Raw genomic sequence first — 16109 nt, 5'->3', positions numbered from 1 at the left:
CCCAGGCTTTGAATGTATAGTTTGAGAGAAAATTCTTTTAGAGGTGTAGCTCGTCTTAGTCCAGAGAGGATTGCGTTCCTCCTTGTATGTCCTATTATTTTGCCTTTTTTATTTCAGTGTTTGGCTTGTGTGCTTATTTAATTTGGAAAACCTCATGCAGTCAGTCCCCAAGCCAAGGAAGTAGCTAAGGCAGTAACACCAGCCCACCCTCTTACTGAAGCCTGCTGCTGTCCCTATGGAAACTTGTTTGTCATAGGGAGGAAAAAAAAGTAGTCCCAGCTGAAACTTGAAATACTGCATTACATGAGAGCAATTACCATATATGCACAAGCATGCATTGACATACACATGCAAAGAAACATATATATACAGACCACCATATTGTACTCTGCTACATAGTTATTTTTCAGAGAAGGAAAAATAAACCTATGAAATGAGAGCTGAGACCCCCAAGTTTTAACAGTGCATTATTTGCCACTGATTTTCCACAGTCTTCTGGGTTGGTTATGTCCTTTTCTGTGTTTTTTACAAAATGGGAACAGATCTACTTAGCAGCTAATAAGTGTTTATGAAGATCACATTTAATAGATATTCCTAGTAATATTTGTTTTCTCACTTTTAAAAAGATAAAACAGATTTTCAGAAGCAAAGATTTTGAATTGTTTCTCCAAAAGACTTCAGGCTTCTTAGGAACTCGGACTGAAGGAGGGTTGTGATTGAACATAAAAAAATCCTTTGTAATGTCTGATATGGACCCAAGTTGCGTTTTTGAAATTCATAGTGTTAAATCTATACCTTTGAAATGACTACTGTTATATTGCCAACTCCTGATAAGGAATTGTTAGGTTATGAGAGAGGCAGGATGCCTAATTTTGGTTTAGTTCAGTGTCTTTTTCCCAAGATCTGTACGGTCTATTTATCCAAGTGTCATCTTTCCCTCTAGTAATCCGAGACAGAAATTGCTCCTGTTGGACTTTAAATACCAAATTATAAAAATTACTGCTTTATCTGATTTAAAAGCTTCTGAATTTAATCTTTCCCTTATTAAACAAAAAATCTCCAAAAAAACCCCAAAACCCAAACCAAAATCGTCTCCAAACAATTAGGGATGAATTTAAAAAAGAAAAAAAAAAGAAGCTTGCAAGCAACAAGCTTTGAAGCCATCTCCATTTTTCTCATCACTATCAAGAATTCAGATTTCCGTTGGTACAATTCCTGCCTGGAAGAAAAATTTTTCCTTACTTCTAGCAAGCTCTATCAGACAATTTCCATAGCTGAGAATTCTTTTTTCCTTTTGCTTCTTTGACATACCCATATGAATCCAGAAATTTATATTTCTTTATTAAAAAAAAAAAAAAAAAAGTAAACATAAATGTCTCAGAAAAAAATGTTGTGGATTTGATTGTTCATTTTGTGTTTGTCTTTCTTTTTTTGTCTCTCAAATTTGAGCTTTCAGATCACATGAAGAAAATAGTTTTATTTCATTTTGGCCACTGAAGCAAAAAAAATCAATTAAACTCACAGTTCTAGCTTATTCCAAGGAAAAATGCCAAAACTTATACTTGGTCTTTAATTATATATTTGATTCATCCCAGTAACAACACTTGACTTCAAACAATTCAAGAGCAGGAGGAAACTTGCTCTGAATTCCTCTCTTCAAAGAGGAGTACTTTTTCAGATACCATGTCAGAAGACTTTAAGCTGAAAGCAAACAAGATAACTGTGAGAGGACTTAAAAGTAACTTTACCTGACCACAGGAACAACATCTCAATACTCAGAGAGGGCCTCCAAAACTGTTTTTAAATAGATCTCCCCACATTTGGGAAGGGAAATTTGACCTTGCTAGATGGTCAAACCACCACAGGTGCTTATTTTTCATTCTCTCCTCCTTTCATAGTTGTAGGAGCAAATTGTTATTCATTTCAAATTACCACACAATGAAAATACATCATTATCTGTACCCAAAACTATAAACCAGTCTAATTCCTACAATTGACAAGTGGAAGATACCGTGTGTTAATTGTATGTACTGTATTACTCCTGTGATAATTCATGGAAGTGTACAAATTAAGTTAATTAAAGCCACTCAAAAGTCTTCTGTGCGCTATTGCCAGTTCATTAGTGCACAGCAAATTCCTTGAAAAGAATTGGGACGTGCTTTATCTGACAGTTGCAGAGCCATCCCATCTTTTTTTATTTGATACTTGTTAGAATACTTTAGTTGTGGGTAATTATACAGAAAGCCAGTGTAAAGATCACTGCGGCCTTCTTTGTTATCATGAGCATTTGTGTGTGTGTCCTGCTTTGTTCTGTCTTTCTACTTCTTGACCTCATTTTTTCCTCCTCATTGCTGATTCCTCTTTGTCTCTTGTCTCATGTCTTCTTTTAATGGAACAGATTGATATCTAGGGCTGTGTCTAGACTAGGAGAAAAGTTGAGTTTAGTTCAGCAATAAGTTAGCTGGCCAGCTATATTCAACTGCTTCTTGACTGCTGGAAGGGCAAAGCCATCATTCATTCAACATTCAGATAGTGCAATGTGAATTTATGCTCCTAGATAGAATTTAATTTGCTTCTGCATCTGATAAAATAGGTACATTTTTTAGGTTTGACTTAGCTAGGTAATGCTAACCCATCTACCCCAACCTCAGCCTTCGGGGAGAAAAATGGAACGATTCTAGAAGTTCTTATGGTTTTTCTGGTCTGAGGGTGAAAACATGCTCTATTATAAGCTTTGCGTAGGTTGATGAGTAAATTGCTAGATGAGTAAGTTTCATGATGGAAAATCTTATGTTTTTATTAGAGGAGCTTTAGGCCATCTTTTTTCTCATCTTAATTTTTCCTGTTGCTACCAGTATACAAAGCATCAGTGAAAACATATCTTTCCTATTAGCTCTTCACAGTTGGAAAAAGATGAGACTGAATGAGAAAGAACCCCACAGCATTTAGTTTTCAACGTTCTTGCTGATTTTCATTAATGTATATTCTACTCCTATGAAAGGGACTGCCCTATACAAACACCTGAATAGTTCTGCGGTGTGTGTGCTGCCCGCAGTAGCACAGCCAGATGGGTTGAGATGGCTGCTGAAGTGACTAACTCAGAGCCATACAGCAAGGCAGCTAAGGGATAATATCTCATGGTCTATTTGCTTTGATGTGAAGTTCATTCACTGATGGTCATCTTTTGGCTGGTTCGCCACTATTGAAAATTTCCAATTACAGAATTACAGTCTGTTCTTCAAAGCTCTTAGAAATGTGATACAAACCACTCTAAGAAGGATTAATTATCAAAATGTAAATTTATAAGTAATTTAACAAAGTTGCAAAAGCAACATTTTCACATCCCTGCATTGCAGTTGTCCCCATTGGTAACGGTGGCAGCACCTGACACCAGGCGTGCTCTGAGCTGTTTTGCAGAGGAGGAACCTAGTCCCTTTGCATAGTTCTGGTTAACTGGAGTTCATAAAATGCCCGGGTGGCCAGGCCCCACTCAAGGGGATGCCCTGGGCGTAGATGCGTGAGCCACTGTGAGAGGGTGGGCAGCCTCCTTCCAGCCAGTGAAGAGGGCAGCCCGGGTGTCCTGGATACCCTTGTGGAGTGTGAGGTTTTCAGTGTGGCGGTGTGACTGACCGGGCCCTCCTGGGGAGAGCCGGTTCTTCAGGAGCCGATGGGGAAAGGTGGCGGAGGATGCGTGGGTGAACCCCGCAGGCTCTGCGCAGGGGTGCCCCGGGGGTGCAGATCTGTTCCCGGCGCCCTTCCCTCGCTTGTGTCCATTCGCCCCGCGACTGGCCCGGGGCGGCGGCGGCACCCGAAGGGGCCGATAGCCGGGGCCCGGCCCGCAAGGCCGCCCTGCCCGCTGCTCTCCGGCGGTGCGGGCTGCCCAGCGCTGCGCACCCGGCCCCGGCGCTCCGCCGTCACTGCCACCGCCAGGAAGGAAGGAAGGACGGACGGACGGAAAGGAGGCGGGGCGGGAGGGGGCCGGGTCCCTGCCGTACACGGGGCTTTGTACGCGGGCGCCCGCGAGCCGGTGCCGCGCAGGGGAGCGCGGAGCCCGGCGGGACTAGCAGGGCTCCGGCGGGAGTAGCATGAGCCCGGGCGGCGGCGCGGCGCCCGGCGCTCCGGCAGCGGCTGCTCTTGGCGCGGCGGGGCGGAGGGCAGGCGGCGGGCGGGCCGGGCAGGCGGGAGGAGCGGCCGGCGGCCTCCCCGGTGGCCTCGCCCCCCGCGCCGGCCGCCCCTAGCGCGGAGCCGGCGGCGATCCAGCCCCGGGGACAGGCGGGCGGGAGTCGGCGCCGACCATGGCGAGGCGCGGCGCTGCCGGGGGCCGTGGGCCGCTGCCGGCCGCCCGGGCGCCGCGGGCCTGAGGAAGAAGGAGGCGGCGGTGGGGTGGGTGGGGGGGTCGCGGCTGCATCCGCTCGTCCCGCGGCCGAGAGGCGTCTGTGAGCCCTCCCTCCCTCCTCTCCTCTCCTCTCCTCCTCCTCCCGCCGCTCCTCCCGCCACGCCGGGAGCTACCGCCTCCTCCCCAGTGCCGGGCGCGCCGCGGTCGGGGTCGCAGCCGGCGGCCGCGGGATTTTCCTCGTTTGTTTGGGCCTTTTGTGTCGGGGCTCACAGTTGGCTAAGCACGGCCGGGCTGAATCGGGCCATTGTTCGGGACCCCCGAGCTCCCACGCTGCACATCTCTCGTCCCCAGCCCCCCTTCAGCCCCCCCCTCCCTCCCCCCAATTCCTTTTTTTGCCTGAGAAGCCACATAACGTGCCTTTCCTCCACGCAAATCTGGGAGCTATAAGCCGGACCGATTGCAAATGAAGTGTAATGCATTGTGGGACGTGTGTAAAATTGGATCATTCGAGGGGGAAAAAAAAAAAAAAGGAAGGGACCTGCGGCTGGCGCCCTAGAAGAGGGAGCGGCGAGATGCGCGCAGGTTGCGGCCCGGCGGTGCCCGCGCTAGGCTGATGCCCGGCAGCGCGCACCCCTGACCCATGCTGCGGCGGGAGGAGTAGGCTCGGGCATCCTCAGGATGAAGAAGACGCGGAGTACGACCTTGCGGCGGGCCTGGCCTAGCTCCGACTTCTCCGACCGGGCCTCAGACCGCATGAGGTCCCGCAGCGAGAAGGACTACCGACTGCACAAGCACTTCCCCCCAGCTTTTATTTCCCAGGCATCACGGGGCTACATGACATCAGGTTTGTAACATAATTTGTGTATGCGAGAGAGCTTTATTGCGAGGCTGCTTCGGGATGTGTGTCTGGCCGGGAAGGCTGTGTTGGTGGGTACGGAGGGGAGCCTGCGATCGGGAAGCTGAGTTGTTATGAATAATGCAAAAAAAAAAAAAAAAAAAAAAAATAGCATACATCCACCATTTTGTACCTCTGCAAGATTCACGGCGGGGTCCTCGCAATATGGTGTTTAAAATCTATTAGTCGAGTGAAATAAAATGTATGAGAGAAACGGCTGCATCTCTGTTGTGGAAGAGCAGACAAAAATGACTGGATGTGCAGAGCATGGAGCCCTTTGCGCCTTTTGTGCGTAAAAGCATGTGCTGGATATTTACTGCTCTGGCACACATTCCTCTTTAAATGCAGTTAACTCTAGTTAACTCATCAGGCTTTCGTGTTTTCCCATTTTCCAAGGAAAAGGGTTACTTGTGGTTGCAAACGCAGTTGCCTTGCTACAGACTCAGGCTTTCAGCTGCATGTTTCTGCAATGGCAAGGCATGTGGTGGTGAAAATGACTGTAAACACATTTGCATTTGTTTTTTGAGGTGTAGAAGGAGACCAGACCTGTGTATGTGGTGGAACATACTCGTGCATGTATATTCATTTGTCGGTGGCTTTCAAGGAGGGCTGTAGGGAAATAATGGACACTGCACCAACATGTTTGTGCATGGGAAAGAGAAAGCACAAACAAAACAAAAAACAGCGCAGGGAAAGGCAGGCATCAGGGAGAGGCTTGGCCTCCGACAGAGTGCTGGTGAGATTTTGGAAAACCTCAGTACTGTTAGTAGAATCTGCTCCATCCAGAAATGCGTCTTAATGGCCTTGGAATTAAGGCATTTCATAAACACCCAAAAGAGGACTTGGGAAAATGCCGATGGGGAGGGGGCCGGGAGCAGAAAATCCTGGAAACCTCCTTTGTTGTTCTGCTGCCTGTTTATTGTGATGATAGGACATAACGTTTCATTATTATTACGATGGCAAATTCTAATTTATCACAAAGGCACGTTTCTCCCTCTGAGGCACGATTTAGGTTGAGTAGGCAGATTCCTTTAAAGGAGAAAACTAAGGTATTTATAATACATTACTGAAAACGTCTCCAGCCCTGTATTGCTGTCTCCTCCCGCCCCATTTCTGCTGCAAAGATTGAGCCAAAGATTGTGGTTTTCAGTCATATGCTCACTTTCTTGTCTCTGGCCTTAATAAACATATCTCTTTAGTCAGGGTTGGTTTCTCATGTTTTAAAAAATGTCTTGTGACTGTTTTTTCTTTAATGCCCAAGTACAAGAGAAATAATACTAATTTTATTGAAAAATCTGCCTGTGTAAGAATATAGTGCCATTTTGGTAATTGGTGCTCTGGTTCCTGGGAAGTGAGTGAAAACAACAAGGATAATTTATGCTTGAACAGCTGAAGAAGAGGAGAATGGTTGTGGTGGTGGAGTGGTTGATTTGTTCCGTTCAAAGTGTCTGGACAGCTGAATCTGACAATAAGGCAAAGATTTTTGTTGTTCTTGGTGAATGTCCTGATATTCCCAGTGTAAGATACTCTGTGTCAGTTCTGTTGAAGTCAGTACTTTTTAGGCCTTTCTTCCAGTGTGAAAGCCCATATTTAAAGGAGAAGGAACTCACGTGAGCATTTTGTGCCAAGTGGTGTGGTTCTTGCTTGTTTTTAATTCTTCAGCAAAGTGCTCTGTGAAAGCTTTATGTTGGTAAGATTGGTACAGTCCAACCAGACAGTTGAACACCAGCAATCCACAGAATCAGATGTGTCACCCTGTGTTTTTTGGCAGATACCTGTGTCCTTGAGGGGTAGGAGGGGGCACAGAATTTTAATCTGCTATAGGTGTTTTAAAGTTATCTCCAGACCAAGAATACTTGTTTATGAATATAGAGGGCGTTGATTTCAATTGCAACAACTGAAGATGAAGGACAAATGTCATAAGTTTTACTAATTTGCTAAAGTTGTTGAAGGGAGAGCATATTGAAAAATAAAATCAGCAAATACGTGTTGGTTTTGTTGCGGTTTTTTTGTTGTTGTTGGTTTTTTTTAACCCTAACAACAACTTATTAGGCTTTTATCTGGAAATGTGTTTGTTCTTTCATAACAGATAGTTGGCACATTAATTTATTTTTAAAGGATCCTTGTCCACTGCCTTTCCAAATATTAGTTTTGGAAGGAATAGCTACTGTGTCTAAACATTTCTCACTATTTGAACTGAACTCTCTTCCATGCAGGAAATTTGTAGGAAGTCCACTGGTGTAAAAACTGTGGGGATCAGGAATACAAATACTTTCTTTGTCACCCAGAATGTTGTAGGGGAGAAAGTGTCCCGAAACACATGGGCTTTTCAGAGGGCTGCATTCTGTTTATCCAACCATTTAACCTCATCACCATTAGCATTGTTGTGGTTATCTTTTTAATTAAATGCCTCATTGTTTGGAATGGAGGTGGAGGGTGGGAAAGAAACCTTGGGGTTTTGCCTCAATTACTATGCTTGGGAAAATATGGAAATGCATACGATCAAACAACCTGCAGTAAGATGCTAAAAAGCTTGAAATGTTAATATTCAAGTATGCCTGAATTGAGCACGGAGGAGCTATATATATTTCTTTCAGCACAGAGAAACACTGAGTAATGGTGCTGCAGTCGATGCCATGGTGTTTTGTATGAGGAAAATACAGTTTCTAAGCAGAGCCATGTTCATAATGGAAGTGCAAACCTCATGTTACAGTGGTGAAGCACATCTGATTTTAAGCACCCTTTTCAGTAAAACTGAGTAAGGAGCAGTTTGATATTTGCTTGATTTGAAGCAGCATTGGTGGCTGGCCAGTCACATTTTCAATACTCGGGGAACAAACTGCCCATAATTATAGAAAATTGATGCAGATGCAATTCATATGAAATCTAAAGATTGTTTGACAGATGAATGGAGATTGAAGTAAGGAGGGAAAAAAGCAGACAATTTAGAAAATCACACATTTTTGCTTCTGAATAATCTCTTGATACGTGCTATTAAATAGGCTGTACTCCAGGGTTTCTTTAGGCCTCCTAGCAACCACTAGGTTCAAAGGCCATGCAAGGAGTTCATTGTTCATGCAGAATATTAATTTCCCAGTGGAAGACCCATCTTGGAGAAAAAACACTGAGAAAGAAAATTACAACAATGTAAAGCTTTGACCTTGTGTGGAAAGAGACACTGAAAGTTTGAATCCAATACAATTCATATACATGTATACAATACCCGTTATTGAAAAGGGAGAAATATACTTCAAGTTTTTGATCTACTGCTGCTTAATTCAAGGGAAAAAGAAAATCATATACAGCTGCCAAGCAGGATAAAACTTAATGCAACTTAGGAGGTCTCCAGACAGTTAAATGAAATAGTATATATAGCTTTTCAAATATTGGAAGCTTCTTGCTTATTTTCCCCTTTTTTCCTTCTAAATACAAAAGCAAGTCCTGGATTTTGTTTTAGCAGAGAGAGGAGCTGCACCCTGTGATTGACCCAGCCATTAAATATTACCGGAACAGAGTAACACTCTTGAAAGAAATAACTTTTTCCTGCAGCCTTCTTCAGTAACTTTAATTGACAATTTTGGTGTTGGAGGTAACATGTCAGTTTGAGATGAAGGTGGTGTAGGGTAACAGTCTAACACACACAGCATGAAGGAATGTGTGGAAGAAAGGAAGAGCTTTCTGCAATGGTAAAAACTAATTCCAGAGGATGATCATTTGGAGTTTACCTTCTGAAAAGTGTGTGGTTATTTTACTGCTCTTTGCTTTACATTTTCCTTGCAGAAGTTTCAGTCCTTCAAAGTTGAAGAGTAAAATTCAGTCTCAATGTTGCCTGCTGTTACCAGAGTTTGATTACCAAGTTCAAGCAGAAGGGAAAGGAGAGAAGTATGTAACCCTGCTATCCAACTGATGGTATCTGTATGCAAATTAGAATTTGTAGGAGGAAAAGATAACCTCATCCTCTCTTTCAGGAATGTTTGATGGAAAGTCTAGGACAAACTCTTCAAGCTCCTTGAACAGTAAGAAGGATTTTGGGAGCGATCTGAGCAAATTTGAGAGTCCAAAGTATTTTTTTTTATTTTTTATTTTTAAGCTTGAACCTCTAAATCTACAGAGTAATATTTGGAGATGGTTACACATGAACTGAAGAACTCCATTTAACGTAATTGACAAGTGCTAGATACATGCAAATCTCATTCAGTTCTCCTGTCCCTTAATTCACTTATCTAAAGGAAGATGTTGTAGCTTAAAAGCAGCTGTAATTAATTTTAATTGTAATTAATATTTAATGGAATAATCAGTATTGCATCACGTACTATTTTTTGAATTATGGTACTAAGAAACACCTTTCCATATATCTTCTTAACACTGATGTAATGTCCTTTCCTCCCTGAATTCTGAGTAGTTTTGTGTTGTTTTTGGCCAGACCCATTACTGGGACAATAAAAACTGAGAGTTTGTGGGTGTCAATGGCTAGTAGGACCAGTTTTAGCTCCTGGATCCTGCTCTATCTCCTTTGCTTCAGTCTATGGTGAACTGGTGAACCTCAAGAGGGTCACTTTGTTCAGTTAGTTCAGGGGCTGTGCCTGCTTTATTGCTTGGGAGGTTACTGTTGGACTCACTGTGTCTTTCCAATCCCTTTTGGTCTCTGTAGCATCCACTTACCTTGGCAGAGAATTAGGAGCTTTCACTGCATCCTGATATGGGGGAAGGATCTAAGTGTGCTATGTCTTCAGACCACAAACTTGGTTCAAGTTCACTGACCAATTATTTTTGTACAGTTTCTACTTAATTTTGTTTTCTCCCTGGTTTCTTGCCTAAAAGAATACAAGACGAGCTTTTCTCTGCTTCTGTAGAGCCCTGGTTTTCATCCCTGCGGTTGTATGTGCAGTGTTAACTCACGTACAGTGCTGTGCTTGTGTGTGTTATTTCACATGTATGCCTGGTCCTTGCCCACCAGATACCAAGACATTTTCTGCATAACCATGAGTTCACTTTTAGACTGAGCTGTGGGCACTGGCCTGAGCACTGCTTGTGTGTTCAGCTGACCAAACTGCACTTGAGTACCTGTTGCTCTTGCTGGCTGTTGTGACCTATGAGTGTAAGGATCCAGAGTCTCTCTTTTCTTCATGGCATTAGAAATGAATTCAAAGAGGAATGAGCATAACAAAGAAAGAGAAGACTGTGTGTGTGCCTATCTTACCTAGACCAGCTTGTGTTTCTGTCTCAGTTCAGAGCGCTCATCTCTGCAGGGCTAAGTTCCAGGTTATTTTTCCTTCCTAGCCCCTTGTTCCTGCTTGCATTTCCATGTTCTCTGTGCTGGTTTGCTTGGATCTTTGGCCAGGTTGGGGGTCACAGAGGTGCTCCAGGATCAAGTCACCAAAGGCCATCATTGACATTTGTATTGCAGTGTCAGTCTGCATCTGAGTACATTTCTAGTTGTGTTTTCTGGTAGCCCTGTGATTGAAGTAATTTTTCTGTATGCACACTCAGTATCATGATAGACTACTGAAGATACAGGAAGCTCCTCTTTCAAGACTAGACAAGGGTTCAGAACAAACACAGTACTGATTCATCACAAGTAGCTCCCAGTCTTTCACAGGTGTAGAAGCTATACCCTGTTGGCAACACTTGATAAACCTGAAGGGTGTTGAATATCTTGCCATTTTGGAATTGAATAGGAGCCACATCTTTGTAAAATGCACTATTTGTTGGAAGAGGCTGAAATGTGAGGATTCTGGAGATCACCTTGGGTTAGCTTGATGACCTGCTCAGTTGTGAGCAACAATAGGCCTTCATTTGTATGCTGGAGAGTTCATCTCGGAGTAAACTATCATCTTTGTAACATTGTTTGCACAGTTTAAAGACATATAAGTACAATCAGAAGACCAGAAAGATTCTGTTTTGCCAAGCATGTTGTAGAAATCCACCAAAAATTGAGGGTTTCTTTTCAGTTTTCTGAAGGTCCTTTAGCACGACTCTGCTTTATATCCCATAGCAGGTTGTAGAATATCTCTGTGAATAGCATTAAAACAGAATCAACATCCAAATTCTGGGCCATGGCTCAAGTAAAGCAGTGCTAAAAAAAAAAAATCAGGTACTATTGCTTTTGGATCCCCCTGAGCATACTTTTACATAGTTGGAAGTGGCCAGACTATATTGGAGTCATGACCAAAAACTGTCAGCTAAGCTAGAGCGTGTGCAAGAATTGCTAAATAACATAATGGTAATGACATTTGTGTTTTTTCCCTTGAAAAACATTATACTTTCCATTAGTTTAAATGACAAAACTGCTATTAAATTACCAAAACTGGATATCTGATGGGTTCGGTGGTGTAGATCTGAATCTTAGCATAGAAATATAGATTGCCTCTTGTAAGAAGTAACTAATTAATACTTCATGCAGTTCTGTCTAACCACTGGGTTAAAATTTTATCAGAAAAGGGAAAAAGGATAGTGACCATTAAAACTGAGACCCGAGTGCCTGAACTTAAACTGAATACTTTCATTTATAGGCCTTTTTTTTCTAGATGAATTAAATTGAACAGGAAGCAGAAGCAAGGGTTCAAAGCTTTTCTAAGAGTCTCAGAAAATTGTGCTTCTGTACTTGTTCTTCCAGAATTTTTGGTATCAAGGCCTGTAGCAACCAGAGTAGTCCTAGAGAAAATGCTTGAATATTGAAGTTGCAAAAATTTCCCAAACCAGAATTTGTTGTTCCTGAGTGACTGCCTGTAGCTATGAAAGAGTATGAAAGTTGTTTATAGCTACCAGCTTCCTTTTTTCAGCATATTTTATTGAGTTGGCTGCACTACTGATGCTGTTTTGTGTCTCACTCTTGGATGACATATAGGTGCTGGAATTATCTTGCTCAAACTGCCTGTGGAGGGGGGCGGGGAAAAAGGAAGACCTGGCTTTACAGCAAGTATATTTGGGTGTGCAGCATGATAGAGTGGGTAGAGCAGTCTAGTTTAGACAGAATCCTGATCTGTATTGGCAGCTTTTAAACAGGCTGCAAAAGGTAAACCGGAACAAGAAAACTTGATTTTCAACAGGCTTGAATTCATTATAAAGAGCATAGCAACTTTCCCTTTTCCTTCCCTCAAAGAGAGATTAAAATCACTGGGTTTGAAAGTTAGTAGATGAGGGAGGTATTCCCAGTTGTATCAGTCATTGACTTTGTTTTCCTGGGTACTTTTAAATGTTTCTATAGTTCTCTGCACTTCTATTGTAATCAGTTCAATTGAAGAATCTTCTCCTTTGTTTTATAATGTAATATTGTCCATCACAAAAAAGGATCCTTTCTCAACCCAGGCTTTGATTTGGTAATGGTGGATAATAAGAGACATCCAGTAATGGGCATGTTCAGTGTGAACATAGCAGTCCTCATTCTGCAGGTGAAATTCCATGTCCAGATCAACACTGTGTTCTTAGAATTTTTCATCTCACTTCCTGCAAGCCAAAAAAGAGAGCCTGTTTATAATACCAGCAGTAAATTATGTGGAATGAGTGTTATTTGGTACTGTTATTGCTTCTACCTTGTCCACCAACTCCTCACAACCCAAAAATAGTTCTGTTTTTTGTAGATTATGTGACTCCCATAATTTTTCAAGTGTACGAGTGTTTCTTGTTGCTTCAGTGGGAAATACTATCTGCAGAAGATGGCTACAAATGCACAGTTCACTAGAAATTTCAAGTTGTGATATTTTAAAACCAGATCTCAGTGTTTTATTGAATTTTACAGGGTATGAAAGCACCAGAGTAAGAATGACCTTGAGCTGCTTTTATTTTGTGGACCTTATGTGTGGGCGTTTGGGTATTGTTAAAAAGATTGAAGGAAAAGTTGATCTCATTTGTACTATGACTTTTTATTTAACTAAAGGAGCAAGGAGCTGAGACATCTTGCCAGTCTTTAATTTTGCATCTGTCTTGCAAAGTTACTCCTAACTTTTGTTTCTGTATGATACATTAAAAGTATAGGCAGTACAGTGCTTTCAGCTCTAAGCAATTAAGAACTAACTGCTTCTGTTTAGCAGTTTTTCTTTTCAAAAGTTGTCCAGATAACCTAGATGAACTGTAGCTCTCTTTTCCTATGCCTTACTGACCAGATTTTATTTTGAAAAGCATGTCTATTGTGGGAGTAGAACAGGCTCCCAGATACTACTTGTCATCTCCTCAAATATGATCAAGAGTGCAGGTGCAGTTTGGCTGGGATGCTTGAACTGAAGGAATATGAGAATGTCTTCTTATGTTTGGTTGGTATCTGTCCTCACTGTGGTATTTGTGTCAATGAAGGATCTTGTACAACCATTGTTGAGGTGCCAATAGTGATAAACCTGCATTTAATGATCTCAAAACACCTTTTCTAGTTACTATTTCCTTTCCCAGCTATATTGTTTAAAGAAAAAAGCCTGAATGGCTCTTTTTAGTGAATCTGACCTCCACATTTTGAGGCTTGGGGAGTATAATAGACAGTTCAGAAATACTTAATGTGGCCTGGAAAAGGCAAAGTTCAGTATGAAAACTGAGTTCACCATAACACAGGAAGCTGTGCTGGGAGAAGCTAGATTGTTTAAATTAGTTTGCTTGCCCATTTGTGTTCTTTTCATTTCCTCCATAATTTCCTATGAATTTCCTGTTGATGACCTGTGACCTAATTTGTAGATGAACTTCTGACCATATGTGATAATGTTGTAAATGCTATAATTGGACTGTTTACCTTATAAGCCAGTAAAGATGATGTACTAAATTTCATTGCGGCACTTAACTTTGCCTCTTAAATTTTCACAGCATTTTAGAGTGAAGTACCATTCTTCATTTTCATAGGACATTCTAAGTTCTGCTCTCATGAGAATTTGCATTCTTGGACCGTACTGTGGCCTACTTCACAACGTATAAGCCTTAAACTAAATATTTGTTTAATCAGAGTGAAATGGAAATGTTTTTTACAAGGTTTTCTTCAGATTTGTGTGTTTTCAGGTGCAATTACTGCATTGCTGGCCGGGTGAGTAGAGTGTCCAGAAACTTTGGAGAAGTTTATTGGCTTTAACATGAAGTTTGGAACAGCTGCGACCTCCACTTGTAAATTTGATATGTTTGCAGTACATCTCTTTTGAGAGATGGAGGACAAATACCAGTGGCCATGGAAAGTTCACCCAAGGCCCAAGTGATTCCTCAGCCTGTGTTTTCAGGGCAGTTTCACAGATGGAGAGATGGGATCACAGGTGGGAGCAGATTGGCTGGCTGTTTGTCCATGTACTGACCTCCTCCCATTCCACTGGTCCAGTCAAAAATTATGAATAAAGGAAGTCAATCTCCAGGGAATATCTAGGGGTTTGTAATATGTTACAAATAGATCTTTAGTCTTTGCTTTCATTATGGATGGATGTAGTTACTTTTCTTTCTCTTTAGATAGAAATGTTCCATAAGCATTGAATTTCAAGAGTGAAATCTTAAAATTGTATTTGCATGGGATGTCTGCATAGGAATGATCTGACTGAAATGTTTTCACAGAACAGAGAAGCAAAAAATGGTTTTCTGCATTCTTTTTTCCTTCCAGCTTTAAATGAAATCTCAGTTTCTGAACAACTTCTTCTAGTTTTGTTGGAAAAATATGTAGCCATCTCTAAATGAAACATTTTTCGGTTTTTGTTTTTTGCTAAAATCATGAGGCATTTTCCTCTGAGTCAATCTTAGGTTCAGTCTGTGTAATTATTTTAAATGCAGAAATATTCTTGTGTAACTATAGGTGTAAAATTCAGGCATGTTTTAGAAACCTCACTTTAAAAATCACATTCTTAACTATCTCTTTTCACAAGAGGCTGGAGTAGCTGTGTGAGGTATTGTTTATATTAGAGCCACATACAATAACTTGTCACCAGATGTGGTCAGCCGTATTGCCTGTTGTGCAGCACAGTAAAATATGATTTATGTACATTTATTAATTGTATACCTAGTGAGCCTGTGCTCTGTGTGCGTGTGCCAATGGTTCTACATAAGAATGTACCTTAAGGCCCCAAGGGTCTGACTCTGTCCTTCAGTGGGAAAAGTGCACAAAGTTTTGGTTGACTGTTGAGGTAGGAAACCTTAACACACAGCAGTGCTCCTTCCAAGAACTGTGCATGTACCCATATCTCTTGCACATATTCTTTGCCTACACAGGAGAATTGGAAAGGTGGAGGAGGGTGTAGCTGTAACTGCTGAGTAATGCTCCCTTTTAATTGAGGTCTGCCTTTGAATTGGGGCCACAGATTGGACCGCTAGAGAAACTGGGGCAGGTTTACCGGAAACAAGGGCAGGTATGATGGCAGAGCACAAAAAGAGGAGTTGTGGGCAGAGTTGCTGTTCTCCCAGAGAAGGCTGATGTGTTCTGGTCACAAGAAGGATGCTTCACTTTTACCAGCTCACCCTTAGATTTCAATTTTGACTTAGATTTCAATTTAAATCATTAAACTGGCTGTATTTAAACCAAGACTATTGCTCCTTCATTTGCATATCTCTGAGCTCATTTCAAAACTGATACAACATTTTTTCTGCCTACCAGATGATAATCTTGTTCGGTTTTCATCGCAGTGCTGACTGTTCCAAACAGACCAACAGGCTCTACAGTACAGTACATTTGGCTTTTCATGGTTATTCTTTTTCATCCTAGCAGTGATGCCTTTTTCACACCCACTGCAGTCTACTTAAGTACAGTGAAGTGTTTCACTGTGCATTTAGAGTTAAATCATGAGAAGGTAAGTTAGAAGAGTTGAGGTAAAAAGCTCAACATTGCTGTGTCATCATAATTCATTCACTAATTAATGTTGCAGTTGAATAGGATGGTGTGGATCAAATGGTGAGAAAGCATACAAAAAGGTGTTGATACTGAATTTTACTAGTGAG

At 41.9% G+C, this 16109-nt stretch overlaps 1 protein-coding gene across 9 annotated transcripts in view; it reads left to right on the top strand.

The window, feature by feature from the left end:
• STOX2 (storkhead box 2) overlaps positions 1–16109 on the top strand; it is a 136703-nt gene that overhangs the window by 66456 nt on the left and 54138 nt on the right. Inside the window, exon 1 of one of the 9 annotated variants that reach the window (XM_086891623.1) lies at positions 4496–5180. The exons of 6 other annotated variants lie outside the window; for them this stretch is intronic. Coding sequence is in view for 2 of the 3 variants with exons in the window: in XM_023946708.2 (XP_023802476.1) it covers positions 5015–5180 (166 nt within the window). In the remaining variant the exon portion in view is untranslated. Of the gene's footprint in view, positions 1–4495; positions 5181–16109 lie in introns of those variants that run through there. 2 more of the 9 variants (XM_023946708.2, XM_023946709.2) reach the window with 2 other exon arrangements.

Source organism: Cyanistes caeruleus, chromosome 5 (genome assembly GCF_971803275.1).
Source record: "Cyanistes caeruleus chromosome 5, bCyaCae1.hap1.1, whole genome shotgun sequence".
NCBI classification, from domain to species: Eukaryota; Metazoa; Chordata; class Aves; order Passeriformes; family Paridae; genus Cyanistes; species Cyanistes caeruleus.
Note: the sequence above shows the minus strand (reverse complement) of the source record. Positions and strands in the feature narration are given on the sequence as shown.